The sequence below is a fragment of the Fragaria vesca genome, linkage group LG6, assembly GCF_000184155.1.
Source record: "Fragaria vesca subsp. vesca linkage group LG6, FraVesHawaii_1.0, whole genome shotgun sequence".
Taxonomy (NCBI): domain Eukaryota; kingdom Viridiplantae; phylum Streptophyta; class Magnoliopsida; order Rosales; family Rosaceae; genus Fragaria; species Fragaria vesca.
Genome location: NC_020496.1, coordinates 36,432,641 through 36,454,212, shown reverse-complemented (window position 1 = coordinate 36,454,212; position 21,572 = coordinate 36,432,641). Strand labels below are relative to the sequence as shown.

The 21,572-nt window shown below is 40.1% G+C and overlaps 5 protein-coding genes across 5 annotated transcripts; all 5 read right to left on the bottom strand.

Moving 5' to 3' along the window:
* Positions 1-1,205: 1,205 nt before the first annotated feature.
* LOC101298444 (probable inactive shikimate kinase like 1, chloroplastic-like) lies at positions 1,206-4,213 on the bottom strand. Its single transcript, XM_004304500.1, has 10 exons — positions 3,875-4,213; positions 3,751-3,791; positions 3,576-3,630; positions 3,411-3,483; positions 3,219-3,306; positions 2,896-2,978; positions 2,674-2,800; positions 2,479-2,557; positions 2,331-2,395; positions 1,206-2,238 (listed from the first exon to the last, which is right to left on the bottom strand). Exons 1-10 carry the CDS (start codon positions 4,074-4,076, stop codon positions 2,170-2,172), a joined length of 882 nt encoding a protein of 293 aa, XP_004304548.1. The 5' UTR covers positions 4,077-4,213; the 3' UTR covers positions 1,206-2,169.
* A 116-nt stretch (positions 4,214-4,329) lies between these two features.
* LOC101298150 (uncharacterized protein At2g33490-like) lies at positions 4,330-9,236 on the bottom strand. Its single transcript, XM_004304499.1, has 11 exons — positions 8,937-9,236; positions 8,515-8,587; positions 7,738-7,812; positions 7,574-7,635; positions 7,369-7,437; positions 7,013-7,041; positions 6,725-6,932; positions 6,396-6,620; positions 6,186-6,239; positions 5,056-6,077; positions 4,330-4,891 (listed from the first exon to the last, which is right to left on the bottom strand). The coding sequence occupies exons 1-10, from the start codon at positions 9,048-9,050 to the stop codon at positions 5,106-5,108; spliced, it is 1,881 nt and encodes a 626-aa protein (XP_004304547.1). The 5' UTR covers positions 9,051-9,236; the 3' UTR covers positions 4,330-4,891; positions 5,056-5,105.
* A 2,037-nt stretch (positions 9,237-11,273) lies between these two features.
* On the bottom strand, positions 11,274-12,586 carry LOC101297859. Its single transcript, XM_004304498.1, has 3 exons — positions 11,975-12,586; positions 11,731-11,816; positions 11,274-11,636 (listed from the first exon to the last, which is right to left on the bottom strand). Exons 1-3 carry the CDS (start codon positions 12,363-12,365, stop codon positions 11,412-11,414), a joined length of 702 nt encoding a protein of 233 aa, XP_004304546.1. The 5' UTR covers positions 12,366-12,586; the 3' UTR covers positions 11,274-11,411.
* A 745-nt stretch (positions 12,587-13,331) lies between these two features.
* LOC101309284 (protein SOMBRERO-like) lies at positions 13,332-14,354 on the bottom strand. Its single transcript, XM_004306266.1, has 2 exons — positions 13,993-14,354; positions 13,332-13,819 (listed from the first exon to the last, which is right to left on the bottom strand). Exons 1-2 carry the CDS (start codon positions 14,180-14,182, stop codon positions 13,332-13,334), a joined length of 678 nt encoding a protein of 225 aa, XP_004306314.1. The 5' UTR covers positions 14,183-14,354.
* Positions 14,355-17,400: 3,046 nt separating this feature from the next.
* LOC101297566 (glycerophosphodiester phosphodiesterase gde1-like) lies at positions 17,401-20,042 on the bottom strand. Its single transcript, XM_004304497.1, has 7 exons — positions 19,797-20,042; positions 19,513-19,694; positions 19,002-19,061; positions 18,621-18,902; positions 18,432-18,527; positions 18,142-18,338; positions 17,401-18,036 (listed from the first exon to the last, which is right to left on the bottom strand). The coding sequence occupies exons 1-7, from the start codon at positions 19,891-19,893 to the stop codon at positions 17,793-17,795; spliced, it is 1,158 nt and encodes a 385-aa protein (XP_004304545.1). The 5' UTR covers positions 19,894-20,042; the 3' UTR covers positions 17,401-17,792.
* Between the last annotated feature and the right edge of the window lie 1,530 nt (positions 20,043-21,572).

Below are 21,572 nucleotides of genomic sequence, written 5' to 3'. Positions count from 1 at the left end.
GAGGTGCATAGAACATAGTGTTATGTACCTACCAAAGGCACCCCCAATTCAAACATTTGAGTTACCAGTCTCTCCAAAGAGATATTGAAGCACATGGTAGCAATGTGAAGATCACGAGCAGCACGGATGAGGAGACCTCCATAGCAGCAGGCCACGGAACACATATAATCCATGATTTCCTAGAGAAGCAACCTGTGCCTGAAACAATATCAACATGAATCAGTTCATGAACATTAAGCAGCTTTTTAAGCGTGAAAAATAATGCAACATTGGTTCCAAGTTGAGAAAATCGGACTAGGATTCCCGGTGATCAAATGCAGATACACCGCAACAATCAAATAGTGATCATAGAAAATATAAACTATTGTTATGTGAAGCTAACTACAAGAACAATCTAAGAAGAAAAGTGAGCAAACGAGTAGTAGAAAGTTCACTTCACATTCACCGAAATCCATAACAACTCCAATAGTGATCAAAATCAAAGCAAAAGGAAGCCAAGTCTAACAGAATCATCACGATTATGTAAACAAACACAGAAACAGGTTCATTCATATTAAATGTATACAATAGCATGAGTTGAACATTGGAAAACGCACCGAGGGAAGCTCCGATCAAACAATTCCGGGAGAGAAATCATGAGGAGGAATATTCCATCCAAATTGAAATAGCGAAGCGATCGATGTGATTGAGGGAGGAAGAGCAAAGAGCCAAAGAAGAAGAAGAGGATAGAGGATTGGAGTAGTAGAGAGAGAGAGAGAGAGAGAGAGGAGAGAGAGAGTGAAAGAAAGGAGGGTGAGGCTGGGAGAGTTGGTGTTTATAATCCCAAAAAACCTGCGTCATCACCATTCTCGTTTGCGTTTGCATTTGCATTTCGATATCTTTTTCTTTTTTACAGCCAAAACAACAAATTCCGGAGCCTTCCTATTAATATTAAAACGCCACTGCATTTGCTCTCTCTCTCTCTCTCTCTTTCTCCATTTTTGATTTTACCGCACACTCTCTGCGACTCTTTCTCTTTTTCTTTTTCTTTTCTCCTCATTATTATTCAAAGAAACAGAATTTTCTTTTGCCTTCGCTCTCGCTTTCCTATGCTGTACATTCTACGCGTATAGTACAACCGTACAGGTGGGGTGTTTCTTATCATTTTCTTCACCTACACAGTATAACCTGAGCTGGACTAATAATAATGCAAAATGACACTTCCGGGTAAAACAACGGGGGTCTCTAGGAAAGTAGTTTCAAGTAACATCCGTAGATGCAAGAAATTAACCCGCATAATCCGTTGCATGTTTATATCATAGAAAAGAAACCCCTCCATAGTTTAAGAGAGATTACGTCCTCTACTAGCTATGTGATCAATTTATTCACTAGGGTTTGAAGTGTGTGTGGCGATGAAAACGACTATCTGAATATACAATCTCTTATACATAATCAAAAGCGTCAAGTAAAGTCAGTCTCAAAGATATAAATACTGTTAGATACTTGGGGCAAAAGTCCAAAACATTCTAAATGGTTTATCGTCATTGAAAATTTCCAAACAACCATATGGAAAATGCCAACACCATCGATTGGATACACACCTAAATAGCCGACTGTTTCATCTCTAGCATCATGTGGCACAGAAAAATAAGGAACGTGGCAGTAGGAGGCTTGGAGCCACTTACCGTGGCAACAAAGCGAAGGAACACTTGTAAATTCATGGTAGGAGGAACATAAATTATTACAAGAAAAGCTTCTGGGTTTCGACTTGTGAGACGTCGTCGCCGTCGATGCTCAGATCAGATGGTGTCTCCTTCTTTGTTATTTGTATTGATTTATAAGTTGCAGGCTAATAGTCCTCAAAATAGTCATATAGTCACAGCAGCAAAGCTGTTCCTCTTCCTTTTGTGTGCCGCAGTTGAACTCCTTTTGCTCCTTTTTATGCACCACCCACCTTATTCCCAAATGGGCCGCCCATCGTTTAGGTTTAGGGCCTACACTTTGTTAAGCCCACTCTAACCCTGTAGAATTTAGATGAGTCTAATACTAAAGCAACACATAAAATGGACAAAGATACTGGCACAGATAGCGTTTTCGATTTCAACAACAATGTCATCCATCAGAGACCACAATCTCAATCTAGTTACTCATATGATGAAACTGCCTGCCACCTTATGGAGTGGTAGGATGTTAAAAGGGTCTTGCTGCTGCTTCCATCATCTTCTTCACTCTAGTCAGTTTCTCTACCTCCTTGAGAACCTACATTTAACACAAGAGGAAACAATCCTAAAGGGTTTGGCACTTGATTTCATTTGATTTTCAAACATGTCTGCAAATCTAGCACTTCTTACCTCCAGAACCATGTCTTCGGTGGTCACATCATCAATTTCATCATAACCTAACTTACCAGCTACTTCTGCTAGGACAAGAAGATATGTCAGAACCAAGGATACATAATTTGTTACATAATTGCTAAGTAGACAAGTCACAGTGATATACGCTGAACAGATACGGTTGCATCAGCTATTGCATATCCACCTCTCATCTCTTCATATGCAGTACTTAAGCGAGTCAAAACCTGGTTATCATACATCAGAGATTCAAAATAAGCGTCGATTTTTCAAGAAGGCAGCAGCCCGGGAGTAGAGTTACTTTATGAGAAATATAACTTTGAGTTCAGGAGAAAGAGATGACCTCTGGATAAGATACCGAAGTAGATAGATCGTATGCAGAGAGCTGAGTTTGATCTTCGACCATACCCCTGGCCACAATGTCTAAAGGCACGTCAATCCATATTGTGATCCCATGTCTTAAAAGAGCACTGCATATGTACTGAAGCAAGTCAGAGCTACATAACTAATATCAACTAGGATAAATGCATTAATATATTTACGAAAAATGAGACGGAGTTCCTACAGATTTGTTGAACTCTGAGTTGCACCATCTCCAGCACAGACCACTAACCGACCCATGGATGATAATTGCTTCAACACTTCAGTCTGTAGCAATGTTTTGATTTAGACACATATAACATCTAGCATTTGACCAAAACAAGAATGATACAAATAGAGTGCCAGATAATGTACTGAAATAAGTCATTGGGGCTATGTGCAACAAGTTAATAATGCAATTTGAAAGACATGTGCCATGAATGTTCTAGTATAGGCCTCAGGAAGCTTTTTCAGTCCTTGGATTGCAAGTATGGTGACGAAAACATCAAAGGAACTGAAAACTATTACCTCAGACTCTTGGAAACCGCTCTTGTCAACCTCCCGTAAAGATTTGGCGGCAGATAGAGTGCCAGCAGCTTCCTCAACCAAGCTATCACTGTATATATAAAAGCACAAATAAAGGTTCAGCTAATATGACCTGAGACAGAATGATCTTCTCCTGAGCTTTCATGGGAAAAATAAATAAAAAATTACAGGTACCTGTCGAAGTAATAGTATCGTAACACATTGGCAAGGAATTTCCCCAAACTGGTCTTTATGGAGCTCTTCATTCCTATCACCAAAAATAAAATAAGATCATCAATTCATGTATATACACACAATGGTGAGTAGTGACTGCATTACAGAGCATTGAGTGATGCTTACCGACAAGGAATATAGTAGTTCCTTTGAGTTCAGGTGACACGTCCATTGCCTTCTTCTGAATTTTAAAACTGAACAGTTACAATCAGAACTCTAAACGATAACTAAATTCAGCAATCTATCGACCCATGATGATCAAGTAACAAAAAAGAAATCCCGAAACACCATGAGATCTCACCTTCACTTCAAGAGAGGGATCATCTACAGCAACCTTGGTTGCTGAAATTATACACGAAAATCCGTAAGTAACAAAACAGAGGAGTCAGAATCCAGTCAGGTATCTTATATAGAATTGAACTCACCGGAAGCGCTGCCATCGGAGACGGCGAGAGGTTTACGGAAGTGAGAGCGAGAGGTAATGGGGAGTGAGATCTGAGAGTGAAGGACATCTGGGCATAACGAACTCGACGGCGAGACGTGAAAATGGAATAACGGAGGAGCGCGGCGGAGGTTAGAGAAGGAGGAGGACGGGAGGAGAGTCCTCGTAATCTCCATGGCCACCATTTACAGAGCCCACAGCCCCAACGCTAATTTCTCTCTCTTCTCTCACGGCTTACGACTTTCGCATTTAACCGTCATAAACTGCATTATCTTATCCGGCAAGGATATGGCCATGTCCCATGTGTATATCTAACGACTTCAAAACGACACCACTTTCATGTTCATATTTATGTTCATTGTTTCGATAAACAGCGAGTCTTCTATGTATCCATCCATGTGTAACTAGTGTCCTTTCATTGGAAATTACCAAAATTCCTCATTTGAAGCTATTTACAATACCACTTGGTAGAGTTCAGACCTCATCACAATCAACAATCAAACGGCTGAGATGAGAAACTAAACCAATACATTTAAACAATTGTTGAGATATAAATCCCACGTCGGGAATACGAAACATTGCATGTATGGTGGGTTTATAAGGATTTAAGCCACTCTATTCATTGCCAATTGATTTTAGATATGAACCCAGGCAACAATAACCAAACTAACAAGAAATTTCCATTACATTAAATCTATTTACAGACCCATCTGTGTCTGACAAGACAATGCAATCAACCCAACACAATCTAATGGGAAGAACACTGCTTCACTGTTTTGATATCAGCTCCCGACTGCATCCACTGAAGAGGTCTTCAATATCTGGTCCGGCTCCAAGAAGATAATAAAAGGAACTAATAATTTGGCTCTGATGGCGAAGAAGATGATGTAACAGCCTCCATGGCGATTAATATGAACACAAAATCCACAACTTCAATTTAGGGAAGCATATATGTGAGCAAGAAGATTCCACTTTTCCCATCTTGTGCTTGAAGCAGAAACTATAAAAACTCTAATGTATTAGGCATTTGCCATGTAGTCCTAAATCTAACTGCACAATGGAATAAAATAAATAATATGGAAGTGTGAAGCACTAATCAAGTGTAATACTAAGGAAAAGAATGGACACCAACTGGTGAGGAACTATAGAAAGTGGACTGCTCACCTCTGATAGGATTGGAGTGAAAAGGTCACTTCAGACTCGGTTGATATTTGTTACATGTTTGTTAGGGAAATTGGCGTCAATGGAGGTGAAGCAACTTCTTCCGGTTTGCTTGAACCTAGAGGAGACTCCACATGCCTCGATACATGCAACGTCACTGCTCTTTGGTTACTCGAAGGTATGGAGAAGCTTCTAGGAATAATCAATGGTGGAATTGGAAGTGGAGATGCCAAATTCGTTGGCACTGAAGGGATTTTATTATGGGCCTGAGGTTCTTGATTTCTGAAGACCAGTGGAGCAGAGTGGCCTACCAATCCAGAAGAGTTTGTTGGCTTGACAACTGATCTACCTGGGGGTCTAGGAAGTTCGTGAAGCTCACTTATCTTGGGTGAAGAGGCAAGGGGAGGTGAAGCAGTTGGAGATATTTTCGGAGATGAAGAAGCCGGAGGATTTGGTAAACGAGGGAGCATTCCAGAAACTAGTTGAGGTGGTTCACTTGATGCAATGGGACCACTAGCAGAGAATGCAGGCTTAGTTGATGATGGCTTACTAGTTAGTGGGCCAGAGAAAGCTTGTCTTTTATGCTGATGCAGTGCCAGTCCGTCTGCCAGAGGGGGAGGAGGCAATTGCATCGATGTATTAGTAGTACTATGACTCTCTTTGACTACCAACTGAGCTTTTGAGAAATTAGCTCCTGTCTGATTATCATCACCAGAATACTTATCACGCTTAGCGTCTAATGGGGAAGAGTGCGATAAGTTGGGGATGCGTCCACCTGACCTCCCGCCTGGAACCGTAGTACTTGTCCTTGAAGAAATTAAACCCTTTGAATCAGGTGTAGGAAGCACATATGTATGAGGTCTCCGTGAAGCTGACAGTTGCAATTGTCTAGCTCTCTCAGCAGGATCAAACTTCGGCTCTGCAGATGGTATTGGGGCTGAGTAGCTGCCGGCTCTTCTTGGTTCCCTGATCGGAAACTTGAGATCACCTTTTTGAAAGTTGAGATCACCTTGATCAAGACTAATCTGCAAGGAGAAAGAACTATGAATAAACTAGTTGAATTTATATGTAAACAATATGTATTTTCAGAGTATAGCTGCAATGCTACCAATCAAAAGGCAATATAATCATACATCTGAATATTCCACTCTCGGAGCTTCAGGAGACATATGGCCCACTTCATCAACCTGAAATAAGCCGCCTCATCATAAGGACAAAGTAAACCAATAGAAAATAAACGATTGACTTAAATACAGTGTTCAACAACTTTAGCAACATATAGTCAACAAACCACAGATAGAGCTTTGTCATACTCAACACAGATTAAGTAATTTAGAGCTCACCTCCATTGAACTCCTTGATGCAGAGACTTCCATTCCCTGTTTACTTGATCTATAGTCAAAACTCAATTCTCCATTTTCAATAGAATCGTAGCTATTCTCACCATGATCTGCGCCATCATCTTCAAGTCCACTAAATTGGTATTCAATATGTTGCTCCTCCGTAACCAACCTAACATGTGGCTCAACAGCCTCAAGCGACTTAAGGCCTTTCCGGAAGAAGTTCAACTGAGTATTATAACAGAAATGGATCTGGAGTGTTAGTTTTGCATCAAACTAATAGAAGAACAAGAGATGATGCCTTTTAAATTTGTTGGAGATAGATAGAAAACCTGAGCAGCATGGTGGCGAGCTGCTTGTGTTAGAAGACTTCGGGCTTGCCCTTGCTTCAGGGACTTCAGCCGGAAAACACACAGTGTAGCATCCTCATCATACTGATCACGAGCTGCTTGAAGTTGCTGCAAAGTAAAGCTCTCACCCTTCCCACGTTTTGATCTCCCTTTTTCTTTCTGTTGTGCTACCATGTATTCATATACCTCCCTGAGATAATGTGCCAAACCATATTCAGATAAACTTTACTTCAAATATGTGACGAAAGGTATAAAATGAAAGGAGTATACCTTTTTTCATCGCATTGTCGCTTCATTTCCTGCATCATAGAAAAGGAAAGGGAATATCCAGTTATTTACAAGCCAATGAACAAAAGGCAACAAATAATAAAGAAGTGCAGACGATGTTTCCAGTTGGATAGAAAAATTGGACCTCCAGGAAGGCAATAAGGTGCAAAAGGGTACATTACACATTGAAACAAGGTTTTGGTGCAGGTGTGGATCCACCGTGCACTAAAAACTCCTTTTGATTAGTAAAATATTTTGAGTAGAAACACCTATCATAAAGCACATATCATGGCTACAGGCGACTAAGGATTATTGTAAAAGCATCAACAACTAATCGAAGAGAATCCACATGAGCCAACCTCAACTGTTCGAAGTTCATTGAGAAGAGACTCTGATGGGTTTGTGACCGTCGAAACTATATGGGAGCGCTGAAGTAAAGAAAGCAAACAGTTAACACCAGGTTGAAGTGCACATATGCATAACTTTGTTATAAAAACAGAGAGAGAGAGAGAGAGAGAGAGAGAGAGAGAGAGAGAACATAAAAAGAAAGCAATTAGAACTCACATAGGAATCAACAAGTTTTTGAAGTTCAAACTGCACGTTCCCCAACATCAGAAAAACTCTACCTGCAGTATAGTACAAAGGCACATGTAAATTTTATCCTTAATATCCCTAAAAGAGTCAAAATCCTCAAAAGTAAACTTCAGCAGGGAAGTAGATTGTCTTACCGCCATGTTCATCATCATGTAATACAGTTTTCTCCTGCAGACAAGAACCCATTTCCCGCAGTGATTCAGAGAATTCTGAAATACACATGTCATGCTCGATCAGAATTGCTATTAGATAAAAAATGGTAAAAATAAAACAGAAGCATGAGAACTTCCTGATAATTACTTATGGACATCGTATACAGAGAAACTACCCCATTAGATAATATAATATTGTGTACCAATATATGTTATGGGATTTATATATACCCGGCTGTTATAATTGAAATTGCGAAAAAAATCTTCAATAAAAAACCAATACTCATTGTATCAATTTCGATTTTCAAATGTGTGTATCAGTAGGGGCTCCAAAATTGAACATGCCATTAAATTCATTATATAATGAAGCATTTGGAATACAGACAAATTCACATTATTTACAACCAACATTTCATTCATTTCACCAAGCAGTTACCGTATAAAATTCAACCATTTTTTACTCATCAACGAAAACTCATGTGTATCATGAAGAGATTTAATTGTACCATAGTATTTACTTATCCGTATTAGCTGATAAGTGACCTTCCTTGGAAGAGTAAGCATGACTTTTCTGGTTATCAAACTTTAATGAAGAACTGCATGGTATTTCAATATTGTTTGCATAGATACAAACACCATTTGCTACATTTGAAACGATCAACAAACTAGGGAATACAAAATTTCATTTACAGGAAAGAGCCACATGTGACTCAACATATTGTGTAACTAATGCAGAGATTACAGTAAGCAGATAATTACCATAGGCGCTGTTGGCTGTAGCAGCAGCTGCAGAAAGTAAGCTATCATAGCAATTTCTCATACCTTGCATGTCCTGCAGAAATGTAAAAATCAATACCTGACGAAAGCTAAATATCCATTCCCCTAATCAACCAAAATGTCTAATAATTACAGCATAACTACATAAACTCCTGATTTTTTCAATTAAACAAAGTTTACTCCCGATCCAAAAATCTTCTGTAATCATAGCCTGAGGCAAACCAGTTCAATACACTATCAAATTAACCACCTAATTACCGAGGCGAAGATCCAATAGTGTTGAAAAAAGTCTCTAAGCACTAAAATTACAATTCGATAAACAAACATGTTCATAACGCAACTAAATCACAGTCAGGTAGCAGAAAAGAGATAATAAGAAATACATAGGGAGGAGAATCGAGTACCTGAGCAGCCTGAGCGAGCTCATCAACATGAGCCGAGGGTTGAAAGTTCCTCTGATCTTTAGAACCGCTCTTGTGCAGTTCAAATCTCCGAAGCCTATCAAAGGACGACCTCATTTTGCTGAAAACCCTAGCAATGACGACTCGGAGTGGTCTTCCCCGAATTCAAAAAGCGCTGCGGTGGAGTACAAATCTAGGCCGCCGCGAGTTCAATTCGGTGAGCCGGACGACATTGAAGAGAGAGAAAGAGGCGCCGGAGCTCGGTGATCATTCAAAACGAGTCGGAGCAGATCAACGAAGAAGAAAGAGAAAAAGGGGGCGAAAGCGAAAATGAGAAAACAAGAAGAAAATTGGGAGCGCATTCTCACGTCACTTTTTACCAGGAGAGTGAAAAACGCGCGCACAGAGATGCCGACACGTATCGTCGAGGGCACTATGGTAATCTGGCTGCTTTCAGGCACAGGGAGGATCTGTTGGGATTGTGACGTGGCGTGGTATAAGAGGCTGTTGGGTTGTGCTAGATGACAGTCAAAGTCAGATATTGCTGACGGAGACGAAGCGGTTCTAGAACGAAAACTATCTCACTTTGACCGTGCCGGTGGGTGGGTCAGATCCGCACCTCCACTGCATTTCGAAATACCGGTTTTGCCCCCGCCACTTTGGTCCAATTCTCTTTCGTGTAGTGTTGAACTATGAAACATGGTTCAACCTTTTTTCTTGGTCAAACTAAGATGCATAATTACAATAATTAATACTCAAAAAAATTATTAAAGGTTAGGTTTTTGAAAAAGAAAGATCACACCTTAGGTAACATAATTTCAAATTACAGACTATGAAGGATATTGGTGGTGGACAAAAATCGATAGGGTTACCCCATAACATAATCAACTTAAGAAGTTTCGATATATCTTTCAGTCAACCTCAAGGAGAAACAACTTATTTCAACACTATATATCAAAACTGCTAACATATATATAAACGAAACCCCTTCATATTATATTGACAACAATAAATAAGCGACGTTAAAACTACTAGCTAATCTCTAAAAACGACACCATAAACATGACAGACCCAACAACACGACCAACGACATTAACCTACCAAAACTCTAAATCTTTGCTCAAAGAGGAGGGACGACTGAACCCACATGAGCCAAACCAAAATAACTAAAAGTAGCCCAAAACATAAAAATAAAAACAAAACTGGAATGGGGTTGAGAGAGAACCCAAACATAACCTACAACCCAATAGACCTCAAGGACCCGTACACACCCTCTACTGGCCCAGCACAACCTACAACCCAATAGACCCCCGTACACACCTCTATCAACCCAACTAAGACATTGCACCCAAAATTGTCGTCCCACCTCATACTCACCACTTACCGTCAACGTTGGCCCCCGTTGTGATTACGACTCCACTTGAGTGAAGCCATCCACGCCAACAGCAGGGATCGACATCAGGAGCATAATCAAACTTTGGAAGATCGTCATTATTCTTGGCTACGTTAATTAGAGTTTAAAATCTCAATATATTTTTTGTGGTATTTAAAGAGATGAAACGCTTTGACGTAACTCCCTACTTATAAGAAGTACTCATTTTGAAATTAATTGAATATTAGGTGGGAAACTATAGCAAATGAGAGCAGCCAAAAATGGAAGACAAAGATATTATTGTTGTTTGAACGAGACTTTTATAGTTTTATTAAGTCAAGGTTCAAATAGAAAGGCGTATATATAATTTTTTTCGGTTACAAGATCGGTGATTATTCAAATAGGAAAAAGTTAGTATTACGGTGTGATATGCCTCAATGGACTAGTCAGAAAGAGACGTACCGCCCAACGCAATCGTTTATTGAGTGAAACGCAGCGAGAAGTAAACTAAACGCAATATTCCACTACTGTACTTTTCTTAAATTGACATGGAAACAATGCTAATCAAACAAGACTCGTCGACGGGACAAATTGAAAACCACATCGACGGAGTAGCCCAGCAGCAGCTTTTTCAGGTATAAAAGAAAAACAGCCGCATTCTGCGCTTCTCAATCAGACATATAAATTAACCATGGATGGAGTACGTATTAGTGAGATTAATTAGCTGCATGTTTAGGGCAAAGTGGGAGATCGAGCTAGGGTAAGACTGGACTTTCAATCAGAGGCAATCAATTCAAGCCTCAGGAAGACAAGCAGACCCGTTTCAAAACGGGATCACCGGCGGCAACTACAACCGCTAACACAGAAATGGAAACCAAACGTATAAACCCAACGTACACACCTAATCCAATACATGCAGAGGGCAAAGGGAAATGAGCAAAAGAAAACAATTAGATAAATTAGAACAACGTACGCCACCGCTTAGATTAGCTAGCTGATCGATCCTGAACAATGCCTGGTCTTCTCTGTCTGGTTCATCGATCATCATCTCTATGTGCGCGCGAGCTTTCATGTAGAACGTATCATGTAGGCATGCACCTCTTCGCTCATTCGGCTTTTGCAACTACTGTTGATGACTTGGTGAAATAAGCAGGTCTGTGCCAACTGGAGACTTGAAAGTAAGATCTCAATGATCTTCCTTGCGTGCCGCTCCGTCCCCATTTGCTGCCCAACACATTTCTAATTTTTAGTCCCGTTGCTGAAAACGTTGAGGGTCTTCCTTTGCCCTCATCTTTCGCCTCCCCCGTTGCTAGTTCACCGTTTAACCCTGGCTGCTCGTTCATCAAGTAGACGTGATTAGGGCATGCACTAATTACATTATATATTACGGTAAATGTGTGGGTGTAAGTAAGTAAACTAGGTTACATTGTCTTGTGTATTCGGCGATGACATTGTTGATTTGCTAAGCTTCCTACTTGTTCGACGACTATCCATATCATCATTATCATCATCTGCAAGTACATGGAAATGCATCATCACCTTAATTCATTCTAATTACAAACCTTGAGAAATACATGCATTTTTCATTTGATCATTTACGTCATTCTTCCCGATATTTCCTAACCGGAAAATGCATATTCATCAGCTAGCTAGCTATTAATAGACTCACCATCATTGTCCGGGCCGCTGTCGATCCCAAATCGAATTTCAGGGTCGGTGCAATATTCCCTAAAACTGGGGGAACGAGGATACCTAAAGATGCTATCATCCGCGTCTTCATGACCTTGTTTGTTGTTGTTGTCGTCTCCATCCTCCTTACTTTCGGGTAGGTTTACTTTGATCCTCTCAATCTCTTCTCTTTCTAATCCTGGTGCCGGTGCAGATGCCGGTGCGGGCGCCGGTGACAGTGAAGGTGTCGACGTTGATGATCTTTCTTTATCCTTCACGCTGTTAACGGAATTTACCCCTTCCGGCTGCGGCTGAGGCTTACTTTGAGAAGCCGTAGTTAGGTCATCACCCTCAGGATTATTCCTTCCAAACCTGGAAATGCCACAACCCATTGTGGCTTTTATAACCTGCGGGGTCGTTCCAACTTGAACTTTTTAGTTTCTATAGATGGAGGAGGAGAGACATGAACATGAACATAACAGATCAGATCAGATTAGATCAATAATCGATCAAAATGATGATAGATGGAGCAGGATTACGTGGTACTGGAACCTGGGACAGCGATCATTAGTCCGATCGACTGCCCAGAACCAGAAGTAATGACTCTAGTTTAGGCTCTTAATCACGATCCTAATTCAAATTATAAATTTCCGAGCAAGATAAGCAAAAAGGAATTAGCTAGCTTAGCTAGTTAGAAATTGAAATGAAGGAAGAAACGAGGTTTGCGGATGATATAATTAGCATTGTGTATTGGCAAACCCAAATTAGGGCTAGCTAACCCTTTCTTGGAGCCGCACGCGTTGCTAATTATAACCCGCCTGTTTTAGTGGCTAATTATAGATACGATCCGCTACTGAAATCTAGTTGGTGATATCTGTCAGTAGTATAGATTGATTGATTATGTTCATCAACTTAGGGGACAAATTTGTTAGATACCCATTTATGGGGTACAAATTACACTAGTGAACAAAGCCCATTTGTACGTGTCTCAGGAGTTACGAGTAGCAGTACATGCGTATGCCATCAAATTAATGGAAGCAACACATACATACATTTATCATAGATCATAATATACACAAAAGAGTCACCCGAATTGTGCCCCTTTTTAATTTAACATCATCTTTGCCTAAAAACCAAGTCTTTGTTCATAAAATTAAGAACAGAAAGAATCTCCCAAAAGTTATGGATGATCAATAAAGCTGGTAGCTAGAAATTAAGAAAATTGTTCATTATGAAAGCAATTGGCATTTTGGATTTGCTCCAAGATCACAATCTCTTTCTGATCATCGATCATCATTGATCACGAGCTAGCTCACCGTGACTAGAAAAGACCTACTGATCGATCGTCGGTAGTGATTTCAATCGAACATATTAGAGGGTTTGGGAAGATGGCCACAAGATCCGATATTATCCAATGCTGAGGTCCGACCTCTTTTCTTGCTTGTGAGCTTTCTCCTCTTCTGAAATACACTACAGAGAACCCAGTTGTTTCCTAATACCTCAGAACCCCGAAGGTGATACTCATGCATGAACCAACGAGGGCTAGTACTGAGGCTCCCGTTTTGATGTTGGTAGCGGTAGCGGTGGTGGTGCGTAGTCTTCTTCTTCCTGCCATGACTGCCGAAGAAAACCAAGGTTTTCCTCACCGCAAGTACAGCAGCTAATTGAGCTTGGCTGCAGGCGCATTGATCAGAACAAGTAGTGTCAACAATTTGCTTCTCTTTCCCAATGGACCTCCAAAAACCACAACCAGCAGCAGCAGCTCTCTTGTAGTTACTGCGGTTGTTGTCACTTTGATAATTATCTTTACTGTTATAGAAGAAGTACCTCTTTTGCATAGTCTTGCCTGCAGAATGCACACAATATAATGATATATATCTAATATTCTAATTAATCCATTGTCTGTTTTATACATGATCTTCAAGAACTTCCTCCATATTAAAAGTTAAATTCACATACCGATCCACCTAATGAATGGAATGAAAGCCCAACACAAAATCTAGATATATAGTAAATTACCTAGAGGCATTGGCAGGTGGGAGGGATGAGCAAGGTAGTAGTTGCTGTTATAGTCGGGAATGATGGAAGCCGGCAATGGGAGGCCATGTACCTTTCTCTTCAAGTAGTAAACCACAAGCTCTTCATCCGTCGGATCAAACCGGTACCCAACAGGCAGCATCTTCGCTCCTCCTCCTCCTCCTCCGTTCATCACAAACTTGAATTGACTACTTCTTAGCTAGCTAGCTTAACCGAATCGAAGCTAGCTAGGAGAAGGAACAAAGTGAGCCCATCTAGCTAGCTATATAATGAGGTAGCCGGCCAACTGGGGAAGCACAAAGCATACATATATAAGCAATTCCCTTCCAACTCCTCCGATCCTATTCTTCTTCTTCTTCTTCTTCTCCTTCTCAGTGAGTAGTCGGAACTTCCTTGTTGCCTTTGGAAATGCAAATGGCATTTGCTTTAATTTTACTTAGTTTGACGGTCTTTGCATATTTTGGCAACCGTGTAGAGGGAACCACTAGTAATAAGAGCATCTCCCATGGGCTAAATCCAAGGCCAACATTCAAAGTCCAAGTAGTCTTGCTTTTTTAGTACTTGATCTGGTCTGTGCTGCACTGTTGCTATAGGACTAGCTACAGGGCTCTTTCTTTTATGTGTGCTTAGCTTGGGACATTGTGCATGGTTCAGACTACAGACTTTCTCCGGTTGAAGTTGAAACTTAATTTGAACCAAACTAGGTTCAGGGTGCGTAATTGGATTACAGTAAAGAAGAATTTGATTGATGAACACCACACATCTATGTGCGTGTTAGAGAGAGAGAGAGAGAGAGAGACGCACATCAATATCGTCCATTATTTCTGAATTCAATTTGGTCCCTTGAAAGAAACAAAATATAATTAATATTTCGTTCTTCCATACATCTCAATGATCTCAGTGTGGTCTCTGTCTTCAAGTTGGCACTGTGAAATGCTTTGAGATTCGCTATCATCGTGGATGCCCATAATTTTGTGTTTACACATGTCAGACACAGTGTAACCAAGTAAATAGTAAACAGTTAAGTTAATTAGTTGTGTGTGTGTGTGTGTAGCTGAAGTCAGAGGTAAAAGAACTGCATGCAGACACCGGCCGGCCCAATGTTGTTGATCTAGAGATCTTGGACTTGAATATTATTCACGTACTGGGCCCAATCAGCCTTATCCGTGGTTGTTCTTTTCATCACGAACACCCTAATACGCAACTGGCCTGGGTTTGCCAGCAATTGTGATTGACAGTTGTCTCAGCCGAGAATTGATTCGAACACTACAGCGTCATACTAACATCATTATCACCAGCATTCCAGACATATATTTCTGCTATATGCGTCTCTTTCTTATTGCCATGCCATCAGATGGTTAATGGTACGTCACTGTGTCATCCGGGTACACACATTTTAATTAAGCCTCATCTTTCCACGTAACTTGAGTTGAATCCAAATGTTTTACTTATAATTCATTAGCAAGTAATCCATCTCACCTATTTTATTAGACATTTTACTCTAATAACTTCTCAAAAATTTCTCTATAATAGGAAAGTAAAAGTCATGTTTCAAGCAATTTTTCTTCTCCAACTCCAACAGATTCCCCATTTTTAGAGATTTCATGATCATTCTCCAAATCCTTCTATAAATTTATAGAGTTTGCTGTAAATATGGAGAATTTGGGTTTCTTTCTCCTCACATTCCTATTTTGGAGAAAGTTTTAAGGAATCTGTTTGAGCAAAAACATCCAAAATCTTTTCCAAAATAAAGAAGTTGTTAGTATGAAATTATAATACACCATCTCCCACAATGTGTGATTATATTTCCGAAGTTTTCGACCATCACAAAAGGGCGGACGTAGATGAATACAACAAAACTTTTATTAGCAATTCACATATACATCCTCCAAAAGGATTTGAAACACAAATAAATCCACTTGTGTTGTTGTTAAACAAATAAGGACAGTTTTTAACAATTAAGGACAATCTTTTCTCTGCATGCCATGTTTCATGGTTTAATTTACCAAATTAACCATATACTAATTAAATATGCTTTTAGAAGAGAAAAGTCTCACATTTTGAGATTTTTCAGTAAGTGAAATACAGTAGCAGGTTTTTAATAACTTAGTGTAGTAGCAGTATGCAGTAGCAGCACACAACAACACACAACAACAGCACGCAGTAGCAGCACACAACAACAACACACACAGTAGCAGCACACAACAACAACACACACAGTAGCAGCACACAACAGCACGCAGTAGCAGCACACAACAACACACAACATCAACACACACAGTAGCAGCACACAACAACAGCACGCAGTAGCATCACACAACAACAACACACACAGTAGCAGCACACAACAACAACACACACAGTAGCAGCACACAACAGCACGCAGTAGCAGCACACAACAACACACAACATCAACACACACAGTAGCAGCACACAACAACACACCAACATCACACGCAGTAGCAGCAGCACATAGCAGAATGCAGTAGTAGCACGAAGCATGAGCACAAATTAGCTACAAATAATCACTTTTTGCTGTCAAATTCAAAAGATATGGGTTTTAATTCCAAAGAATCTTTGAGTAAACCAAGTTGTAGAGATCGAAGAATAATCAAATTAATCAGATCTGGTTGGATTCAGCGAAGCCTTAGTCAACATTCATCCTTTCATTATTCGGCTCCTCCTCCCTTCCTCGCCTCCTAGCGATTTGGTCGGAGCGGTGACCGGCGAAGAAGAGGAAGAGTAAGAGGAAGAGGAAGAAGAAGAAGAAGAAGAAGAAGAATCGGTGCAGATCTGAAAATGGTGGAGAAGTGGTATTTTGAGCCAGTGACAGTTTTGTAGATATTTCAGAAAATAATGGTTTTTTAGGTATTTTGCGTAAAAAATTGCTGACAGGGCGTGGTACTATACACTGTGGGCCTGAGTATATGTCCTTATTTGTTTAAATCTGTTGAAATATGGTTTGTCTGTGTTTTGCAACTGTCTATATCAGTGGGATGTCATTTTCTAAACTTTTACATATAGAAGAAGAACACTAAAGATATTAAAAAGAAAAAAGAGGAGCAGGCGAATCACGAGAAAGGTAATGGGCAAATCCGTGATCACACAATCAAGCACTTGTACCTTCCCCACCTACGTGTGTCGGATGATAATTCTACTTAATTCAATTTCTTGCACCTCAAGAATTCCCATACCCATATTCTTCCCCAAATTGATGCCCATATTAACAAGTCACCCCACCAGAAACACCAGGAATCGCATTCTACCCCGTTTCATATTTCTTCCAGGCTCCACCTACTTTTCTTTGTTATCATGATCTTATCACACAATCAATAATGTCTGCGGCTTTTTGTCGACGAGGAGAATCAGATTTGATAAAAACTTCGTTCTGAATGGAAACGCTGTGTTGCATAATGTTAACAACTAATAGACCTCAAATATCACGTTGGTCTAATTGTAAACGTTGTGTTACATGATGTTAATCAAACAACACTAATAGATCTCCAATGTCGATCATGTCCTAATCTAAGAGAGGTGGCAAGTAAACTAACATCCCGATCAACCAAACAAGAACAGTAAACTGAAAACATTACAAGCATGCTCCTCCCTTAAACAATACAAGCTATCAGGTACACTCTTCCTCCTCCATGACCATTTCCCTCTTCCTCTATGACCAATTTATATGTACAACAATGCATATACGATGCTGCAGCAAATTAGTCTAGCTGCACATCTTGGGTGATACCCACTAAAAAACATCTCAAACCACAGTGCATCAACTTTCAGAGCTGTATCAATTCTGGAATGAGCTTCAACAGAAAGGAAAGCTCCCTCTGCGAGAACTGTGGCTTTGATTTCAATTGCATCTTACCATCCCCTTCCAACAAATCATCCCCGTCTTCTTCTGCGGCCGTCAATGGCTTTTGTATCATATCACACACAGCCTCCGTGATCTCTTCCACAAAATCCACAATCACTCCCTCAATTCCCATTAGGTGTTGCATGTATACTGCTTCGGCAACATTACTGCAGGGAAATATACAACAATTAGCATCAATTGTTCTAAATCAGACCATACAGGCAATGCAAACAACAATGACAGATTAACTTAACAGGGATTTCGTTACTTACTTCAGTTTGCCATAAGATAGAAGTGAAAGGTTGGACTCCTTAATCTTGGTTACCATCTCAGGATTTCTGAAGACACCTCTGACCTCCGAAACTATACCATCCAAACCACCCTCCAAACACATCTTCATTGCTTCATCCAAAGAATTCCTCCTCACATCATAGTAGATCTCATTCCCACCATTTGTCAAGAAAAAGACCTGCAATCAATATAATCATCAATTAATTAGCCTAAGTAAAAAGAAGAACTGCTTGTAGCTTTATTCAAATATCAGTGTTGAAATAGTGCTTACAGGGTAGGTGTTCTGCAACTTCTTAATGAGGAGTGATGCATCAGGTTGGAATGAGGAGAATACGATGGGCCTATCTTTGGCATACTCAAACACAACCTATATATCCCACAAACATTGGATTCAATTAGAACTCAAATCAAACTGTTCAGTTTCGAATTATATTTGAAGACTTGGAAATTGTAAACCTACTTGCAGGATGGATTGAAGGACGCGTATGAGATAGTCCTCCTGGTACACAATGCAGTCGTCGAATTTGATCTCAATGTTGAAGCCAAGAGAAGGTTCAACCTTCTCAAAGACTTCCTGGAGGGTACAGAGGGAGTCATCTTGTTCAACATCCCATCTTACAATTTGGCCGTTTTTGTTTTTCCTCAACAAAGGCTTCCCTTCCTTTCCAACTTCTTTTTGTGGACCATAACTTAGGAACTCCGTCAAACACAATTCAGTTATTCTCTTCTCAAACACAGTACCCTGAAATTTAATCCAACCAAAATTTTAAGCTCCAAATTCGATCCATATAAGACAGGTCAATATATAATACAAGAATTGATAAAGAGCAATCAAGCTTACCTGATCCTCGGTGAGAATGAAGTCGTCGTGGAAAATGACAGGGCAGCCATCTCTGGTTACCTACAAAAACCACCATATTCACTTTCCTGTTTCATTTTTTTCTTTCTTTCTTTTTTTCTTTCTTTCTGGCTTCATTCACCTCCATACTTCAAATTTTTAACCCAAATTTCAAAACTTTACCCAAAGACCCCCAAAAGAAAAGGAGACATAATCAGTAGCCATTCGAACTCAAAACACAGATTCATGAAACAGAGGACTCTCTGGATAATCTTAACATCTTAAACCCAGCTCTAAATCACAATCCCAAAATAGAAAGAGCAGCTCAATTTACTGAAATACCCTAAAAACTGACATGCGCCAAGATTGAACGCTGACCACGAACCCCGCAAACCGACAAATTCAAAGCCGTACGCGGCAGACGGACGGAGTTTCGACCAACAAGGAAGAACCAAATACCCAAAAAACCCCCACCGCCTAACGATAAATGAAAAATCCAAAAACTAAAGCTCACCTGAACATCAAATTCGACGAAATCAAGAGGGTACTTTGCAGCTGTGTTAAACGACGTGATCGTGTTTTCCTTAATTGCTCTCATTCTCCGATCAGACGACTGCAAAGCGTTCATTCCATTCCCTCTGTGTCCGATCACTAGAAACTTGGGTATTCTCGACGCCACCCGACCAAATTCCACACCTGCACATATGCATATATCAAATCAACAACACATTTCGACACGCTTGTACGGTAAAAATTTGATATAATTTTAAGATTTCAGCATCACTAACTAACACCAACCTTTGGAGAAGCGGGTGGAGTAACGCTGCAAAGAGGCATTTTCCGGCACCTGATCGAGGTTAGGGACGTCGGAGACATGGACCGCCTTAAGAGCCATAACTAATTTTTTTTTTTTTTTCTAAAGAGACGGGGAAACAAAAAGGACGAGGGGGGACGCAAAGGTATAAAGGAGCTAATTGGTGTTGTTGTTGTTGAAATGCAAGTGATGAGGAGGGCTATTTATATTTCTCAAGGACATGCGCGAGTCCCTCCAAGCTTAACGGGATCTGTCCTCAGTATATTCCCTCTCCCTTTACTCCATTATGCTCGGAATATTCCATTATTCCTCTCAATAGTTAAAATCTTAACGGAGGAGGAGCTAGCTGCCTAGGTCTCTAAATTTTCAGACTTGCAACGAACGTTTCTAAATTTTCTACCTTTTATTTTTCGTGTTTTAATTGTCGGTCAACCATTGTAATTTTCGAACATGACCATAACTTTCCCACGTGTTGCGGAACCGAGAACAGTGTAAAATATCTGGGAAGCATCTGGCACGTTCGTTCGGAGGAAGGTAGGTTTTTCCTATCACTTTCTCGAAGTTGAGGATGAAATGGCATATCCAATATCCAGTGGAATATTAGGTTTCAACAAATTTTTTTTTTTTTTCGTTGAAAATTGATAAAAGGTATTCAATATTAGAATTGTGTGTCAGCGCCAAGTATGATCAGATAAGGGCCACGTGCTCGGTGCGGAACTGTCGGGTTTCGCATCCCTCGTCGGTGCCAGCACGTTTTATGGTTTTCTCGGTTAGAATATTCCGGTAATAGAATATTCACACCTCGGAGGTCTTCATTAGTTTCCGTTTCAATTTCGACGTTCTGTTTTCTTTGTTGTCAAATTACGATCTCACTCGTCTCATTACATAACTTGATCATTAACAGAGGAATGCTAGTGGGATACTGGGGACCAAACCAATGCAGAAAACGGTGAAAGAAAAATAAGAAGCAATATAATGTTCAGGACGGAAATTGGCCCCCCGGAATCATAACTGGTGTAGGCTCAAATGAGTACGTTGGATTCGACATTTGGTACATATAATGTTGAGTGCAGAATGCAGATCAACCACTCGTTCAAAATTCAAATATTGTAATAGCTAAGCCAGCTGAGAGAGGAAGTAATCCAAGAAACCATAATATAAAGGAGGATAATGGTGAAGGTGATGTGTAACCACGGCAGGCTTATCTGTCTCTCTATATATCAATAATAACAATAATAATCCACCGCGCGCGTATTGTTTGTTTCTAAATCTTGCTATCTGCTACTTCAAAATAGATTTTTTCTTTTCTTTTCTTTTGTTTTTTTTTTTTTTTCGGGGGTTTCAAGGCTAGGTGTTCAATGATCTGTTATTGGATAATATTTATGTGCCCAAAGTGACGACAACTACAACGGGATCGAACAATAAACTGCTGATGCATGTCAGATCTGATCTGAAACTCGGAAAGGGACCTTCTTAGCTACTTCTGCTAGCTGCACTAGCTCGCTAGCTTCGGACATGTACGTGTAGCTCTAATTCGAAATGCATTTTTTACGAGACGTTAATGAATTGTGTAGCTTACATGAGTATTGAAGAATTCCAAGTTAAGAACCAAATCGACCTGTGGAACTACATTGCCACAATTGAAGTAGTGACGCATGCAGCAGAGAGAAGAGAATTAAAAAGATAGATTGCAGCTCGATCGATCTCAACGGTGGCACTGAGGGAACCAGCTGCCAGAGCGCAATTGCATCACTACTGCA